Raw genomic sequence first — 16,589 nt, 5'->3', positions numbered from 1 at the left:
TTGTTCCATCTTTTTAAAATAAAATTTAGAAGTTATTTGAGAAAATACTTTGGAAAAATAGCTATTAAAATTTTTGAATCTAAGCTTTGAAATGGGTGATAATAGTTCCATTTAGGGGGTGAGGATGAGACCCTTCTGCTGAAATGAATTTTTGTTTTAATTATGTCTGAGTAAAATTGACCTTAAAAGATTTTTTAAGCAATATTCATAAATTCATTTCTGTCCAAGGAGAAGATATCCTCTCTTAATTGCTGATATTTAGCTATTTTTGTTTAACTGTTGAATTCTTAATTTTAAGAAATGATAGTCCAGTAGCATTAATCAAAAGAATTCTAAGCTGTGGAAAAATTCTCCTTCTGAACAAGGTGGCTAGTGCTGCCAGTTAAATCAGAAAAAGTAAGAAGCAACATTTGGAGCCAGGGGAGTTTGTGAATAAGAGAAGTGACAGTGACTCAGGAAGGTATGTTTGGCTACATTTTGCAAACAGAATTGAGGGGAATAACTGAAGTTATGGCATTTGGGCTGGAGGTGAGAGTAGTCAGGAAGGGTATAAATGGAAAGGTAAGAACTAGATGAGCTTTAAAGAATCCTTAGGAATTGAAGTGGAAAAAATGGACAATCCAGTGACAAAAGAGGGTGGCACTGGAAATGATCAGATGTGTACAGGAAAGGGCCAGGATGTAACCTGGTGGGAATGGAAGGAAATGAGGTGAGATTGGATGGGAAGGTCTGTTTGAAAAATAAAATACATAAATCTCTGCTTTAGTTGATATTGCTGGGAGTATTTTTGAATTAATATTGTGGATTCCTCCTTTTTGCAATGCAAAGTCTCTTGTTTAAAAGAATGCAACCTCAAAAGGCACCGTTTGATTTTTATGAAACTTACAGCATCAGTCAAGGAAAGATGAATTATATTAGCTTCAACTTCAAGTGGTTTGAATAAATGTATTGAAAGATAAATCAGTTACATATTTAGTATATTCAAGTTTGTATTAGAAAGAGGGAGACAGCCTATTCAGGAATGGGACAATGGTAAAATAATGCTTAAGCAAGTTATAGATAATGCATGTTCTGACCAAAAAATTTTTTGTTGAAAATATTATTAGGCTATTAAAACCTATTAATGAGACTTGCAGATACTATTGTATATAAAATAGATAAACAAGTTATACTGTATAGCCCAGAGAACTATATCAAGCTGTATTCAGTATCTTGTAGTAACCTATAATGAAAAAGAATATGAAAAGGAATATATGTATGTATATGTATGACTGAAACATTATGCTGTACATCAAAAATTGATACAACAATGTAAACTGACTATATACTTCAATTAAAAAAAAATTTTGTTTTGCTTTCCCTGAATTAACCCTGGCACAAAAGGTAAAACATTAATTTGTAGCCATTTATACTTTTAAGTAGTGCATATGGGAAACAAGACAGCTTCTTTGCTGTTCTTTTATTATAAAATTTAACTGTTGTCATTTTGGGTTCTGGTGAATAATTGATCCTTTGGCTAGTCAAGATGAGTTATTCACAGATTTCTTGCTATCTAGTATCAACAGGAATTTTCAAAACAACAGTTTTGACTATACTCATGTATGATAAAAAGAATAATGAAGAACTAGATTATTTCTTTCACTATCAGGTTCACTATCAACTTATATAATGTTTGCCTTTTACAATGGTTTTCATAAATTTATGTTATCCACGATGCTTTAGAAAATTTTACTTTGAGGGAATTCAGGTATCAAGATTAAGTTGGAAAGAAAAATAAAGAACATGTTGTGTTTTATAGTCCTAGGTCTGAGGGTCTGTTTCTTGCCACATCCTAGGGTAGTGCATGATTAGATTTAAAGTCTCACAAGGGACATATGAGAGAACCCTGGCTTTAGTGTCTGGGTATTAGAAATAAGCTGCAAAATAAGCAAATAATAAAGAAATGCTGGCTTTTAGGCCACTCTGGTTGGTGAAGTTTCTAGTTCGCTTCTGTACAAATATTTGAAATTTGTTGGCTTTGATTTTTCTGAGTAGGCTTTTTATTTACAACCTCATGGTTCTTACACAGGTTTATTAACTGGAGTAGTGGTGGACTCTGGAGATGGCGTGACTCACATTTGCCCAGTGTATGAAGGCTTTTCTCTCCCTCACCTTACCAGGAGACTGGATATCGCTGGGAGAGATATTACCAGATACCTTATCAAGGTAAGCAAAAGCAAATATCATAGAATTAGATTTTGTAGTTTGTGTTTACTGACTTAACACAAAATTGAATGTACCATTGCAGGATTCTAGTGAATCTGTATCACTAGAGAAATGGCCCAGTTCCCTCAATATTCATATAAAAATCCAAGTAAGAGTTACACACACCATCTCTGGTTTACTAATGAGAATACATCATTATATAATTGTATTTGCTGTTCCCAGGGAATGGATAGAGAGGTATTTCAAAGATGGAAGGAGGCTCTAAAACTTCCTTGAACAACTTAAGTGGCCCTTCTGCCGTAAAACCTTCCTTTGAACAGGTGTATGTTAAAGTTTATTTCTGAATATACTTAGTTACAATTTTCTTTAAAAGATTGCTGGAAAGTGTATATAAGTCCACTATTTGGAGGCATGTGCATTTTTTAAGATATAAAAAAATAATAATAATTTAGATTACTTTGTACCAGAATTCTGTAGTGTATTCTCTCCAGGTCAGTGACTCTCAGACAGGAATGATGCTGCCCCAGGGACATTTTGCAATGTCTGGAGACACTTTTTGGTTGTTGCAGCTTTGCAGGAAGGCTGCTAAACTTCCTACAATGAACAGGGCAGCCCCCACAGCAAAGAATTGTAAGATCCAAAATGTCATTGGTGCTGCGGTGGAGAGACTGTTCTAGGGTGAAGTCTGTGCAATAAATTGGACTGCATTAGGTCTTCACCATCCTTTAGTCTCATTTAGAGTAATAAGATTAAGTTAATGAGAATTATAATACTCTCATTCAGAACCAAAATTCTCTCTTGAGAGTGACCACCCAAGGAATACTGAAAGGGCTTCTTTTGAACATAAATACAAAGGTTAGGGGATTTATTTTTAAGTTTTTATATGAAAAGTCCTGTTTCTTTGTGATGCATATTATGTTTTTTTTTTCTGTCAGCAGGTTGAATTCTCTTATCGTTTATTTAACAAATGCAATTGCCTATCTTATATGTGTCAGACATAACACTAGAAACTAGAAATCCAACATCCTAAGACCTAAGGGTATCTCATGAATGTGGCATTGATTGAGCAAATTACAGATTATGGGAATTCAGTGCTAAAATAATATTTATTAATAGACTTAATGATTATCAAAAGTATCTAAATATTAGTACTCAGTACTCGTTTTTAAAACTAGGTTGGTTTTCTTGCTCGTTTTACCTATTTATTATTCATGAAATGTTAATTCTGTTACTCTGTGTGAAACTTTTCTGTGAAACTGAAATATAAATCGTTTATGCAAGTACTATTCCCATTTTTGAAATGTTCAGTAAGAGCTAAGGCTCTGTTGTCCATCGCGTTTGTTACTGACGTGACATATTTAGAGAGCGTTAATAGCTTTTGCAGAGTAGAACTCGTTCAGATTAATCATGCTATTTTTTGTACCAGCTGCTGCTGTTGCGAGGATATGCCTTCAACCATTCTGCTGATTTTGAAACAGTTCGCATGATTAAAGAAAAATTGTGTTATGTGGGGTATAATATTGAGCAGGAGCAGAAACTGGCCTTAGAAACCACAGTATTAGTTGAATCTTACACAGTAAGTATTTGTCGTGTGTAATATATTTGTGATTTTAAAATGGACAACCATAATTATTGGTGTGTGCTTAAGGATATTTTCTTGAATCCAGTGTTTTTGTTTTGGGTTGTTAAAATATGTATGTGTATACCTTTAATATCTTTCTACATTATGGTTTATGATTTAATTATTTTAGGATACTGTGTAATGTAAAATAAGGCAGGAATCATATATTGCTTTTCTACCTTAGGGTACAATTAAGACGTGAGAGGTTATTTTGAGATCTAGTGTCTGGAATAGCATTTTTCAGCCTGGGTTTTACGGAGTATTATTTCTCTAAGATGTTAGTAGGTATTTCACAAAAATTAAAATGGGGGTTACATTGTCAGGTAAGTTTGGGAGAGTCGATCACACTTTATTGAAGGACTTCTCAGAGCCTTCGATATGCTGTTATGTAAATGACTACAGGATTCTTATGGGACTGAAGTATCTTAGTGGGAAGTGGTCATCTTATAGTATTGCTTTAACAATTCAGTAGATGGCCATCTTCCTGACTTAGTATTTTCTTAATGAGATATTCAGAACAAATGTTAACTTGAAATTGTAACTAGTGAGACTTAGAACCTTGTTACAGTTTACACCAGGGGAGTTGATCTTACCTGAATTTTTAATGGATTGCTATCTTTAGTCTGTCATTTTCATCTGGGTATAAAGTACTTAATATTATGTGTTTGAAATACTAGTTACTAAAATGAAATGGAGCAATAGGCAATAAAGGCAAGTATTTTTGAACCATTTGATTCATGTAAGCTCAACACATCACAGATATGTACAAAATAGTTATTTTGAAAATAATTATAAATTCTTAGAAGTTTAATTTTAGAAGATACTGATCCAAATAGTCAATAAGCCAATACACTGAAACTTAATGACCTGCCTTGGGGATTCTTTCCTGAAGCCTTCTTGACAGTTCCCCTAAATTTATAATTTGTCATCTACCTGACTTTGGAAGAAAGTGGCATAAGGCAAAAGATGAGGCAACTAGAAATGTGAGACATATTTATTTATTTCTTCCATCCTTTCTCAAGGAATTTGGGGTAGGTTACAAAAATATGATCAACAAATAAACAGTGAATGGATGAGTAAATGAAGAGGGATGAGAGTGGATAAATAAAGGGTAGGATAAGATTTGATGCAGAGAAATAGAAAGCATACTGTTTTAACAGTTCCCAGAAGTAAGTAGTTCTGAGGGTAGGTGGCCCCAGGCTGGCCCACGGCCAGTGCTTTGAAAGGATCCACACTATCAGAGGCTGGAAGGGTGAGGTACAGAGGATTTGCAAACAATTGTCTGCCATGTGAAGTTTTTTCGTATATCTTAGGTGATTTCATGTGGTTTTTAAAGTCAGTGGACAGCTGTGGGTTTTTTTTAAGGGTAAATTCTTTTTAAGAAATTTGATATAATTTATAAAAATATAATTCTAGAGTTTTTGAAAGATGTTATTGGCTTTGCACATAATTGTAAACAAAGCAAACATGGAGTAAATATCTTAACTTGATTTGTGATACTTTGTCATAATGGAAACTCAGTTTTTGAGTTTAATATATTTATTGTAATTACATTATCTTAAATATACTGTTAGAAATGTTAATGTAAAATTTATTCTAGTATGTCATACAGAAATGCATCAAATGCCAGCATACACAAGCATGCTTGTTACTTAGGTCAATCCAGTGAGCTATGAGGGAGCTCTTATTTAACATTTCTCATTTAATTAAAAATAAACATGATGTAACTTAAGAGTTCTCTATGAAAGGTCATGTTGTAATGGTATCTGACCTGTTGCTTAAATCTTTTCTTAAAATTGTATTTACCGTTGTCATTTAAAATTTAATAGGACCTAGGATACAACAGAATTGCTAATCAAAAGTGGTCTAGGTCATTATTGGTTAAGCTTTTTTAATCATAAAAATTTTTTGGATTAAATGATTTGACATGAGTTTCACACTAATATAAAGTGTTTTGATGGCAAAATAATAAAGTTTCCCAGAGTAATTATTTGGTGAAAGAAATGTATTAAGATTTTTCATTGACTGTGTCTATGCTACATGGTAAAAAATACCCAGAAACTCACAAATGGGCTAAAATGGTAAGAGAAGCGCAGTGACCCCGGTAAGAATCCAGACGCAGTGGTGGGTCATCACTGCCTGAGCGCTTACCTGCTCACACCAGTGGGACATCGTGCGCTCATGCATCGGTGGTTTCTCCAAGGAATTCTTGATACTTAAGAGTATGATGTACCATTTTAAAAGCAGAACAGAGCATGATAATAATAATAACAGTTATTTTAATGTATTTTATTTTACCTTTTTTTGGTCTTTTCTTAGAAATGTATTTTAGGAGGAATATATTGTTGGCAATGATTCTGGTTATAGAGCAGGTGTGTTTATAAGTGCTAGTGTCTAGAGAACACTTGGAACTTCTGAAATCTTTTGCCAATACCTGGTTCTTCTTGATTTCTAGCTCCCAGATGGCCGCATTATCAAAGTCGGGGGAGAGAGATTTGAAGCACCAGAAGCTTTATTTCAGCCCCACTTGATCAATGTGGAGGGAGTAGGTGTTGCTGAATTGCTTTTTAACACAATCCAGGCAGCTGACATCGATACCAGGTACCTTAGAAGTGGTTGTCTCAAAGTTGTTTAATAAAATTGGATGGAATATATAAATAGTTACAGTGACCAGGTTGTCTGTTGTCTCACTCATGTTTTTGATAGGATGGCACTGGACATTGGACAGCATGTATCACTGTGTCTCAGATGCCTCTTTGAAATAAACTCATTTTGAAATAATTTAAAATTGAAAAGTTGTAAGAGTAGAAAAGAGAACACCTGAACACTCTTCATCCAATTTCCCATTTTACTGATATTAATGTTCTGTGTGTTTGCTCTGTCACTCTTTTCTCTTGAGCCATGTGAGAGTAGGTTGAATGCATAAGTCCTCCTTACTCCTCAGTGCTCACCTTGTATTTCTTAGGAATGAGGATGTTCTCTTAGAGTCACAGTGCAGTTACCGAGTTCCAGGGATTGATTACTGCCATACTTTTACCTACCGTCCACATTTCAGTTTCATCCACTGTCCCAATAATGTCCTTTATACAACTTTTCTTTTCTCCAGTAAAGGATCAAATCTAAGATCACACCTTCTATTTAACTGTCATGTTTCTTAGTCACCTTTTATCTGTTACAGTTCCTTAGTTTTCATGACATCGACATCTTTGCAGAGTACAGTTTGGATGTGAGTGTTTCTCGTGATTAGATTCAGGTTACACATTTTGTCTAGGACACTGCTTCAGTGATCTGTCCTCACGTTATCACATCCAGGGGGGATGTCTGGTGACTCCTAATTGGTGATACTAGTAGTAGGCTCTTCATGAGGTTTCCTGTTTGCTCCACTGTGTAGATTTCCTTTCTTTTCCGCTTTCCTAATGTATAAGTAATTTGTGGCAAAATACTTTGAGGCTGTGTAAATCTTGTTCCTCATCAAATTGTGCCCCCCACCCCTTTTAGCATCTATTGATGATTCTTGCCTAAATCCATTTTCTATTGTGCTAGTGGCGAAAAGGTGATTGTTCTAATTCCATCATAACTTCTGTATTTGTTAGTTGGCATTCTAGCGTAACAGTCCTTTTCCTTCTCCCTTGTTAATGTTTGTTTATGATCGGTATGGACTCAAAATTTTATTCAGTGGATTATAATTTATTACTGCCTTGTTGGTACTAAGTTGTTCCTGATTAGGTCTATGAGAGCCCCTTCAAGCGGCTCCTGTGTCTTTTGATGTGCCCTCATCTTTTTTTCTTTTTTTTTGAGCACATTCTGTTTCATTTTGTGGCACAGGATATTCCTGGCTCACCTTTAATTTTGGTTTTTGGTTTTTGAATAGGTAGAACATTAACAGTGTAGTCAAAACTATACAAAAAGTGTACTCTGAAGTATTTCTCTCCCTGCCCCGTGTCTTCCACCCTAGTCCTCCTCCCTGTGTTCCTTATTTTCTTACACAAAACGTAGCATACCTTAAACACTCCTTTGTACTTTGGTTTTTTGACTTAATGTATCCTAAACAATCTTATACCACTTCCTGAGGGTTGTGCTTATTCGTTTTCTACAGCTGCATTCTTTTTTCCATTGTTCACATATCATGGATTATTCAGTGGATCTTGTTTACTTAGGTAGATTCCAGTATTTGTGCTGACAAATCATGCCATGGCTAATTATGTTGTGTGTGCTGTATCTGTGTAATGTTGGGCATGTATATTCTGAAACAATATCTGGGGTGGGGGGAGTAGTTGGGTGGAAGGGTGAATGCGTGTAGTTTTGTTATTGCTCAGTTCCTGCCCCTTCTTCTTTCCCACCAGTAGTGCATGAGGTCACCTGTGTCCCCGTAGGTCGTTCAGAGTTTGTCAGCTTTGCTACTGTCGTGCTGGTCTAATGAGTGAGAAATGATATCTCAGTGTAGCTTTAATTTGCATTTCTCTTAAGAGTGAAGTTGAATGTATTTTTCTATTTCTAGGGCCATTTTTCTGTCTTTTCCTGATGAATTATCTGTTCATGGCTTTTGCCTATTCTTCTGTAGGATTTTTGTAATTTTTTTCCCCCTCAATTTTGAAAAAAGTTCTTTTTATATGAGCTCTGTGATATCTATTGTAGATATTTTATAATTTTTCATTTATCTCTTGCTTGTGTTTTTGGCCATACAAAATTTTGTTTTTATTTAGTCATATGAAAAGATTTATAAACTTTATTGCATCTAGAGTTTGAGTCATAGTTTAAGAACTCTTCTCTACACCCAAGTTATTGAGAAGCATTTTGTTAAGCAAGTGTTTGCTTACTTGTTTGTTTAACCCCAAATTAAATAACAGTCTAATTTTTGTGGGATGGCTGGGGAACAGGACAATAATGGATATTAATAAAAATAGCAATTGACTTACAACAAGCTAAAAATCTATTGGAAGATGGTCCAAAGTCTAATAATTACAGTAAAATCTCATAGTAGAAGTTAGGTAGATGCTTTTGTCGCTCTATTTAACGACCATTAATAGCAAAATTACATTTAAAAGTGCATGCCTGTTGGTGGTGATTAAAGTTTTGGCATTCCTGAAGTGCTGGGGTCAGGTTCAGTAACCTCTCCGCAGAGCTGGCATTGTAAAGTAGCACAGCTCAAATGTGTTTGGTGTGTTCTGTGTGTTGAAAGCATCCTTGTAAATGCTCATGGGCACATATCACATGTGGCTACACCTCAGTTGCTTAGCTTATGCCTCACTCATGTGCATACTTCTGCAATTAAATACAATACAAAACCTCTTCTGGAAGCTAGAATTACAATAGCCTCAGCCCTTGAGACGCTGAAGGTAAGTAAAAGCCCGGAAGCAAGTTTGAATGAGGGCAAGATGGATGTGACTCAGCTCCTGACCTTTACTATGAGAAGGGTTCCTCAGACCCTCACTCAGATTATATTATTTTACCACACATGCGGTTATTTTAGATTTGATTATCCAGTATCATGACTGGCAGCCTATTTAGGGAAGAAAAGAGGACTGCTCTAAGAAGCAAACCCATCAATCTGAAGGAAAATAACAGCTGACAGCCTCAAGGCAAAGGAACAAAAGGGAAAGCTACAAAAGGCAAATGGAAAAATTCAAAAGCCAGAACTAGAATCATGGTAGAATATGGTTAATTGTAGTAGACAGCCACGTCTCGGTGGCCCCCGGGAAGCACTGTGATAGCGCAGTCCAAGTACTGCAAGTTTGTAATGGAAACTGGACGTTATTAAGAGGCTCAGTTACATTCGCAAGAACACGTGTTACATTCTTTGAAAGTATTGTCATCAAAATTACAATAACTCTTTTATACGTAAAGAGGGTTTGTTATCTGTTAACAGTGGTAATAGCAAACATTGAGCCCTGTGGTTTACATGTTGAATTTTATTTAATTCTCCCAGCAACCACCTGAGATTGGCATTAAAAAAGGAACTCAGATACTGTTTTCCTAATCTGAAACCCTAATGAATACCTATTATATCTTTCTAGATCTGAATTTTATAAGCACATTGTACTTTCTGGAGGGTCTACTATGTACCCTGGGCTGCCATCACGGTTGGAACGAGAGCTTAAACAGCTTTACTTAGAACGAGTGTTGAAGGGAGATGTGGAAAAACTTTCTGTAAGTATCCATCCACCAACAATCCAACTGTTAACATAGATTTAAAAGCCTGTAAAAAGCTGTGAATCTCGACAACCACCAGAGGGAGCAAGAGGTCTTCCTAAACAAATTGCTAATGCAGTCTAGTGCAGCCTTGAAGAGGTGGGAAGTAAATGGTTCAAGATGAGCTCTGTCTCAGAATGGTCCTGGTGCCCGGTCAGCTCTACATTGAGTGGATGAAGTGACTAGGTCCAAGACCAAATGTTCTGGTTCTTCTGTAACTAACAGCCTGGAACCGAGGTGCCTGTGAGTGTGTGGGAAGAACCTGCTCTACTGTGGAGAGAGATGTGCCACCCTCCTTGGGTTTTTGTTGTCTGACTTGTTTTTTGAATATGTGATGAGTGTTCAGTGCTCCTCTTGAACTGTCTCATGTTTCTTTCTTGTTTTTCAGAGGAGGGAAGTTGATTAGGTTTATTTATTTATTTACTTATAATGGAAGTACTGGGGATTGAACCTAGGACTGCATGCATGCTAACCACACACTCTGCCACTTGAGCTGTACCCTCACCCGTCTCATATTTCTAATTCTAAGTTATTTTCTGGATGTTTCTTGCATATGTCTCATCTTCCCAGTCAGATTGTACAGCCCCATGTGTCCAGTTATTTTTGCATCCCTGTCAACTATCATAGCTCTTGAAACAGGGTTTAACTGGTGGTTGTTGATACACGGAGTAGGAAGAAATTTTTAAACTAGTATGTAATAGTTGATGGTTACTTGGCATTGATTTTTTTTTCCTGCAAACTCTGGACTCTGTGAAGTACACTATACATACTATGCACTCAACTAAGAATCACTTAATTCTGCATTAATCTATAGGCTCATCTCACCAACTTTGATCAGTTGCTATAGATAATTACATCCTACAGAGGGCTGGATGTATTGGAGACACTGTTACATCTTTCATTTGTGACTTAAATTGCTGAAATGAAATTGCGTATGGGCTTATACATTAAACAAATTAAAAGACCAAAAAGGAGCCATGTTGTCTGAGTACTTTACTCACTTGTCTCATTTTATTGAGTTATACATATAATTTAAAATCAGCCTCAGGTGGTTATTCAGCAAATATTTCTTGAATTCCTGGATGCCAAACACTTGTCTCAGTGTGGGGACAGATAAAACAGAAGTCCCCACTTTCAGTCTGTGAATAATGTATCAGCAGTGTTAAGCACTGTGAAGAAGAGTTGGACTGGGGGCTGGCAAGTGGCAGTGACTGGGGGGAGGCGGTGTGCTTCTCCGTGTAGTGTGATCAGGGAAGGGCTCCCATGAGGTAGCTTTGGAGCAAAGACCTGAAGGGAGTGACGGAGTGAGCAGCCTGACTCTCTTGGGGGGAGAATCTTCCAGACAGGAACAGCCCCGAGTGTGCAGATGGGGCTGGAGCAGAGTGAGCAGGGGAGAGGGCTGGGGGTGAGCTCAGAGGGTAATCAGGATGCACGTCTTGTTCAGCCACGGCAACGAGTTCCACTTTCCTCCTAGGAAGTCTTGGGAGGAGGATCTTGAGCAAAGAAGTAGGATCTGACTTGTTCAAAGGCTCATTAAGTCTGGCATGGTGAATAGATTGTTGAAGGAGGAAGGAAGAAAGGTGGATGTAGAAAGCTGGGTTAGGAGGCTCTGAGGAGGGAAGAGGTATATAGAACAGAGGAGGAGGTGTACAATGGTTGTCTGGAGAGTGGAAGAGAGGAGAGCGAGGTAATGGGATTGCTGAGCAGCACTGAGGGGCTCAGTCGAGGTTAAAGCTAAATATTGAGTTTCTCTCAAATCGTGTTTAGTTGCCCGAGGGCAGGGGCAGAGCAGAGAATTGATCACTTGAGTTAGTGTTCTGCTGAATGAGAGGGAGAGGACAGGGTCACTAAGGATGACGTCAGGACACGGTGGAGAGAGCTTGCACACATGCGCAGCAGAGCGGGTATGAGAAGGAATAACCTGGGGATCTGTAGATGCCCTGGGCAAAGAGGAGTGGTGGACGGAGTAGTCTGATCGAACAGGTTTCCGAGGGGCTGTGGAGTTCCAGGGAGGAGGGAGAGAGAAGCAGCAGTGAAGAACCAGAATCTCTGTTAGCTAGCCTCCGGGGTTAGGAAGGGTGTGAGAGACAAACTGCAGCCAGCTGAGAAAGCTACAGGAGCAGCAGTGTCCTGGGGGCCGGCCAGGTTTCCCTGTGAGTGCGGGTGGCCAGACCACAGCCCTGGCCCACACCTGGCAGTTTTATGAATAAAGTTTTATTGGAACACAGTCGGGCCCATTCTTTTACACAGTGTTACCTATTGTCACATATGGCCTGTGGCTGCCTTTAGGTAGTGCCAGAGAGACCCTCAGAGCCTCGAGTGTTTACTTTCTGGTCCCTTGCAGAAGTTTGCTGACCCCTGCCTAAGAGTAAAAAAATGACTAGAACAGTTGAAACCGTTAGGTTAGCCTCAGAATTGGTTAATAAATAAACTGATGTTTTTCTGTGTCATGTATTACGACGGATCCTATGGTTCTTTTATGTGATGTAAAGGCAACTGAGATGACATAGTTATTTTGAGTCTTTTTTAAAGGATTTATGACTCTGTAAATAAAATTACTACTTGATTTTAAGGTTTCTCTCTTGGGTGTTGACTGACCATATAGATGGAGGCCTGTCCTTGTTAGACAGTTAACAGTGGCTACAGAGTATAAAACGTTTCCCACTTGTCTTTAGTTTTGGTTACTGTGTTCATTTTTTCCAACATCCCATGGTTTATTTTGGCCATATTTGGCCTTGTTTATTTTGAGAACATTTTGTTTGAATTTGAGACAATAGAAAGTGAGCTTTGCTTATAAGAGAACTTCAGTCTTAGTCTGCTGCACAGGATTCCAGTCATAGGGCTGTTGGGCCTTGAAGAAACTGTGGAAGCCCCTTAATGAACTCTTCATCTGACAGCTGGCCAGGTGGTTTGCCCACTGGTGGGAACCCTGCCACAGTCAGGGCTCTGGTGGTTAGGCTCTCCGGAGGGTGACCATGGAATTCATTGTTCAAATCAGGACACTTCTGAGAGTGACAAGGGGTGCTGTCAATGATGGGGCCACAAGTGTAAACGGGGACCATTCTGAGCACCCTGGGATGGATGTGAGATCTGGCTGTGAGCTTCGGGCAAATGACAAAATGTCTCTGTGTACCACAGGTACCAAATCCTGCCGTCCTGCTTACATCACAGGACCTTTGTGAGAATTCAACAAGAGAATGTATGAAAAAGTTGTTTTCATAAAGTGGAGCACTACACGCACGTATGATGTTTTATTATCTGCTCTTTCTCCCTTAGAAATTCAAGATCCGCATTGAGGACCCCCCCCGCAGAAAGCACATGGTATTCCTGGGGGGTGCGGTTCTAGCAGATATCATGAAAGACAAGGACAACTTCTGGATGACCCGACAGGAATACCAAGAAAAGGGTGTCCGCGTGCTGGAGAAACTTGGGGTGACTGTTCGATAAACTGCAGAGCTTGTTCCGGTCACACCCCTAAATGCTTTCTTTTTTTCCTTTATTGCCAATCTTTGAACTCATTCAGCTCCAGGACATGGAAGAGGCCTCTCTCTGCCTTTTGACTGGAAAGGTCAGGTTTTATTCTGATGTCCTGGGGAAGCTTTGATAAATTTTTGTTAATGTGGGCAAATCTAACTGCTTAATTCCACCACTTCCCTACAAACACGAGAGGGCAAGGGTCCTGTCTGCTGCTCTGTTTCTTCTAAGTAGGTGTTTAGATCACTCCTGTAGGCTTCCTATTTTCACTTTACTGCTCTAATGCTGCTAGTTTTAGTCTTTAGCACACTAGGTGGTATGCCTTTATTAGCGTAAGAAAAAAAACCTTAACAGGAGCTTTTACATATTATTGGGGTGGGGTGGTCAGGGCTGGGTGGGCGGCATCTGAACCCTTTATGGTGTTTCCTCTGTAGTGTGGAGCTTTCAGCGGTTACTGCTACAGCTTTAAGTACCTTAAAGCTTCTGGTTTTAGGAAAATGTGTTAGGCTCAGAACTAGAGTGTTTGGTGTGGGTTTTTGCGTGGACGGAAGGGGTGGTCTTTTGATTTTAATTTTTTGATTTTTGAGCTTTTCTGCTCTGGGGTACGTAAGATGAATTTTATTTACAGTAGTTTGATCTGGCAGGTTTTCTTCTACTTTGGTCTGCCTGAAACTGTTTTCATCTGATGTAAAAAGCAAGCGTAGTGTCCCATTACCATGTGGCTTAAGGATTTATTTGTTTTTTTAAATCAACCATGTCATTTAGAGCTAGACTCCCAATCTATCAATGGAAAAGTAACATTGAAAAAATGCTTTTGGAAATTGAGATTACAGGCAAAAAAGTGCTTAAGAGCTGGTATTTTCTAAGTGTTTCTGTTTATGCCAGAAGCATTAGGGTAACCCAGTGCCAAGTACTGTTCTTGCAAATTACTCTTTTATATAACTGACCAGTGCTTATTTGATTAAAAAAAAACCAACAGACACACAGCAGGAATTACTGGCAGTGGTTATAATCGTTGGGGTGAAAGTGACATGGGAGTGTGGGGCTTGTTGCCAGTAGTTTTCACTAGTTTTTTTGTTGGTATGTTTGATTTGAAACTTCGAAGTGAGTAAAATTGGGCTATTTAAAATGTTGGCCAAAAAAAAATCAAGACTTAAATGTGTATTTGTGCTGAAAAACGAATCATAACTTCTAAATCTCAGCCATCTTATGCTGGAAAGAAGAATTGTTGGTATTTTGTAAAAGTTAGCAGACTAACCTGTCAGAAGATCATATTTATGAATCCGTGGGTATTGATTGCTATCTGAAAAATACCGAATAGTACTCAGACTTGAATTCCTTCTAAATTTGAAAAATAAAGTAATAAATTGTATCACGTGAAGTACAAAATGCAGGTTCTGGGAAAAAATGTTTTCCTTTATTTCAAAACATTTTTTACTAATAATGATTTTGAAAGAAGAAGCTACTTTTTGGTGACTGAAATTGGAGAAATTACTGGCTTGTAGCATCTCTTTTGTGAGAAAACTTAAAAATCAGTTTACATGAAATAAGCAGCAAAAGAAGGCTGGTTTTAATTATGCAGTTTCTGTTAATATTACATATTTTTTGTCTGTTTTACCTCAATTTGAGCAAATAAAAGAAGTTTGCCTGCATGCTGGACATGCTTCAGTACACATGATAGCCTGTGAATAACGTCTATTAGATTTTAGGGACGTGTCGGAGTCACTTTGGAATTCTAAAATGTTCCTAAATCATGTTCTTATAAATCCCCCCAGGTTTTTGAGTACAGTTGTTAAAGGACACAGATGTAGGATTGGTACCTACTAGTTGTTGATTTCAGGTAAATGGATTGACTCTCGCTTGACCTTTGGTCATTTTAAAATAATGGGGGTAGAAGACAACAAAGCCTGGGATAGACTCTTAAATAAAACAATGAAAGCATTTGTCATTTGTCCCTTGAATGTAGAATTTGGTTTTAATTTTATAATTCTGCTAGCAAACATGACAGTTAAAATGGTGTATTAATATATAACAAGAGTATAATTTTTAAATTACATTTTATAATTTTCGTATTCCAAGGTGAAGTAATGCATTGCATAATTTTGGGGGGGGTGGGGGAAGTATTATGTTTAATTGGAGTTGTCAAGTGTGAGTCCCTCAGAAATAAAAACTTTTTCTGTTTTAAAAGAGATCTGATTTATAGCTCTTGAAAACCGTTACTAATATTTAAATTTCCAATAATGATTAAAATTCTTTTCTTTTAAAATTAGAATTGCCCATGCCTTGATCTTTGAGGACGGTTTCTTAGAAATAGATCCTACATTTAAAGTTTTTTCTTTGAAATGGTGTTGATGTTAACTTTCACACAGTTCTGAGCACTGTTAACAATATCTGGAAAGTATTTTGAGAGATCAATGGAAAGCTAAACATGCTAAATTTAACATGAATACACTTTTTGATTCAGAAAATAAAATCAGATTTTTCAAAGTAAATCTGAATTTTGTCTTTGTTTTTCCTCTCAGTAGTTTTTCTCTTTGGTTTTATTTTCTTATTTTTATTCATATTTTCAGTTTTGTTAACGCAAGATAGATTGACAACTTTATGCTAGTTGATAGACCAAATTCAGTTCAGTGTCATTCGATTTGACTAAAAAATAATTGATTTTTGGTGTGATCTTTATTTTTTGATGTGATTTTAAATACGTAAGAAAAAAATCCTAGAAATAAGAGCAAATTACAGCTGCAGCTCTGTTACGGATGTTTTTCCTCAACTAGGCTGTTTTGTTTCCAGGAAGGTTTAAGGTGGCTCTCGCAGTGCTGGGAATGCTCAAGAGACCTGTGTGGAACATGCCTCTTTCAAGAACGTTTTAGCTCCTCTGCAGACTTTTAGGCATATTATTTTTTAACAAAATAACTAAAGGCAGATGAAAATTTATTGAACTGATCCTTTCTTGCTTTCCTACTAGCCTTTGAGGATGAGGGGCTGGGGAGTACATGTGAGTATTTTTGTTTTTCCTTCTCCGTGAACTTGTGCGCTTGAACCTCATTGCTCCCTTCACGGCAAAGTCCCCCAGGACTTTCTGAGGTTTGCCTCTCGTGTC

General features: G+C 37.5%; 1 protein-coding gene across 1 annotated transcript in view; it reads left to right on the top strand.

Annotated features, from left to right (window-relative positions):
• Positions 1 to 15,981, top strand: part of ACTR2 (actin related protein 2) — a 33,321-nt gene extending 17,340 nt beyond the window's left edge. Inside the window, exons 5-9 of the mRNA XM_006201517.4 lie at positions 2,069 to 2,205; positions 3,632 to 3,781; positions 6,282 to 6,427; positions 9,841 to 9,973; positions 13,292 to 15,981. Coding sequence (XP_006201579.1) covers positions 2,069 to 2,205; positions 3,632 to 3,781; positions 6,282 to 6,427; positions 9,841 to 9,973; positions 13,292 to 13,462 — 737 coding nt within the window. The 3' untranslated portion in view covers positions 13,463 to 15,981. The remainder of the gene's footprint in view (positions 1 to 2,068; positions 2,206 to 3,631; positions 3,782 to 6,281; positions 6,428 to 9,840; positions 9,974 to 13,291) is intronic.
• The last annotated feature ends 608 nt before the right edge of the window (positions 15,982 to 16,589 follow it).

Source organism: Vicugna pacos, chromosome 15, assembly GCF_048564905.1.
Source record: "Vicugna pacos chromosome 15, VicPac4, whole genome shotgun sequence".
Classification (NCBI taxonomy): Eukaryota; Metazoa; Chordata; class Mammalia; order Artiodactyla; family Camelidae; genus Vicugna; species Vicugna pacos.
This window is presented reverse-complemented; position numbering and strand designations above follow the sequence as displayed.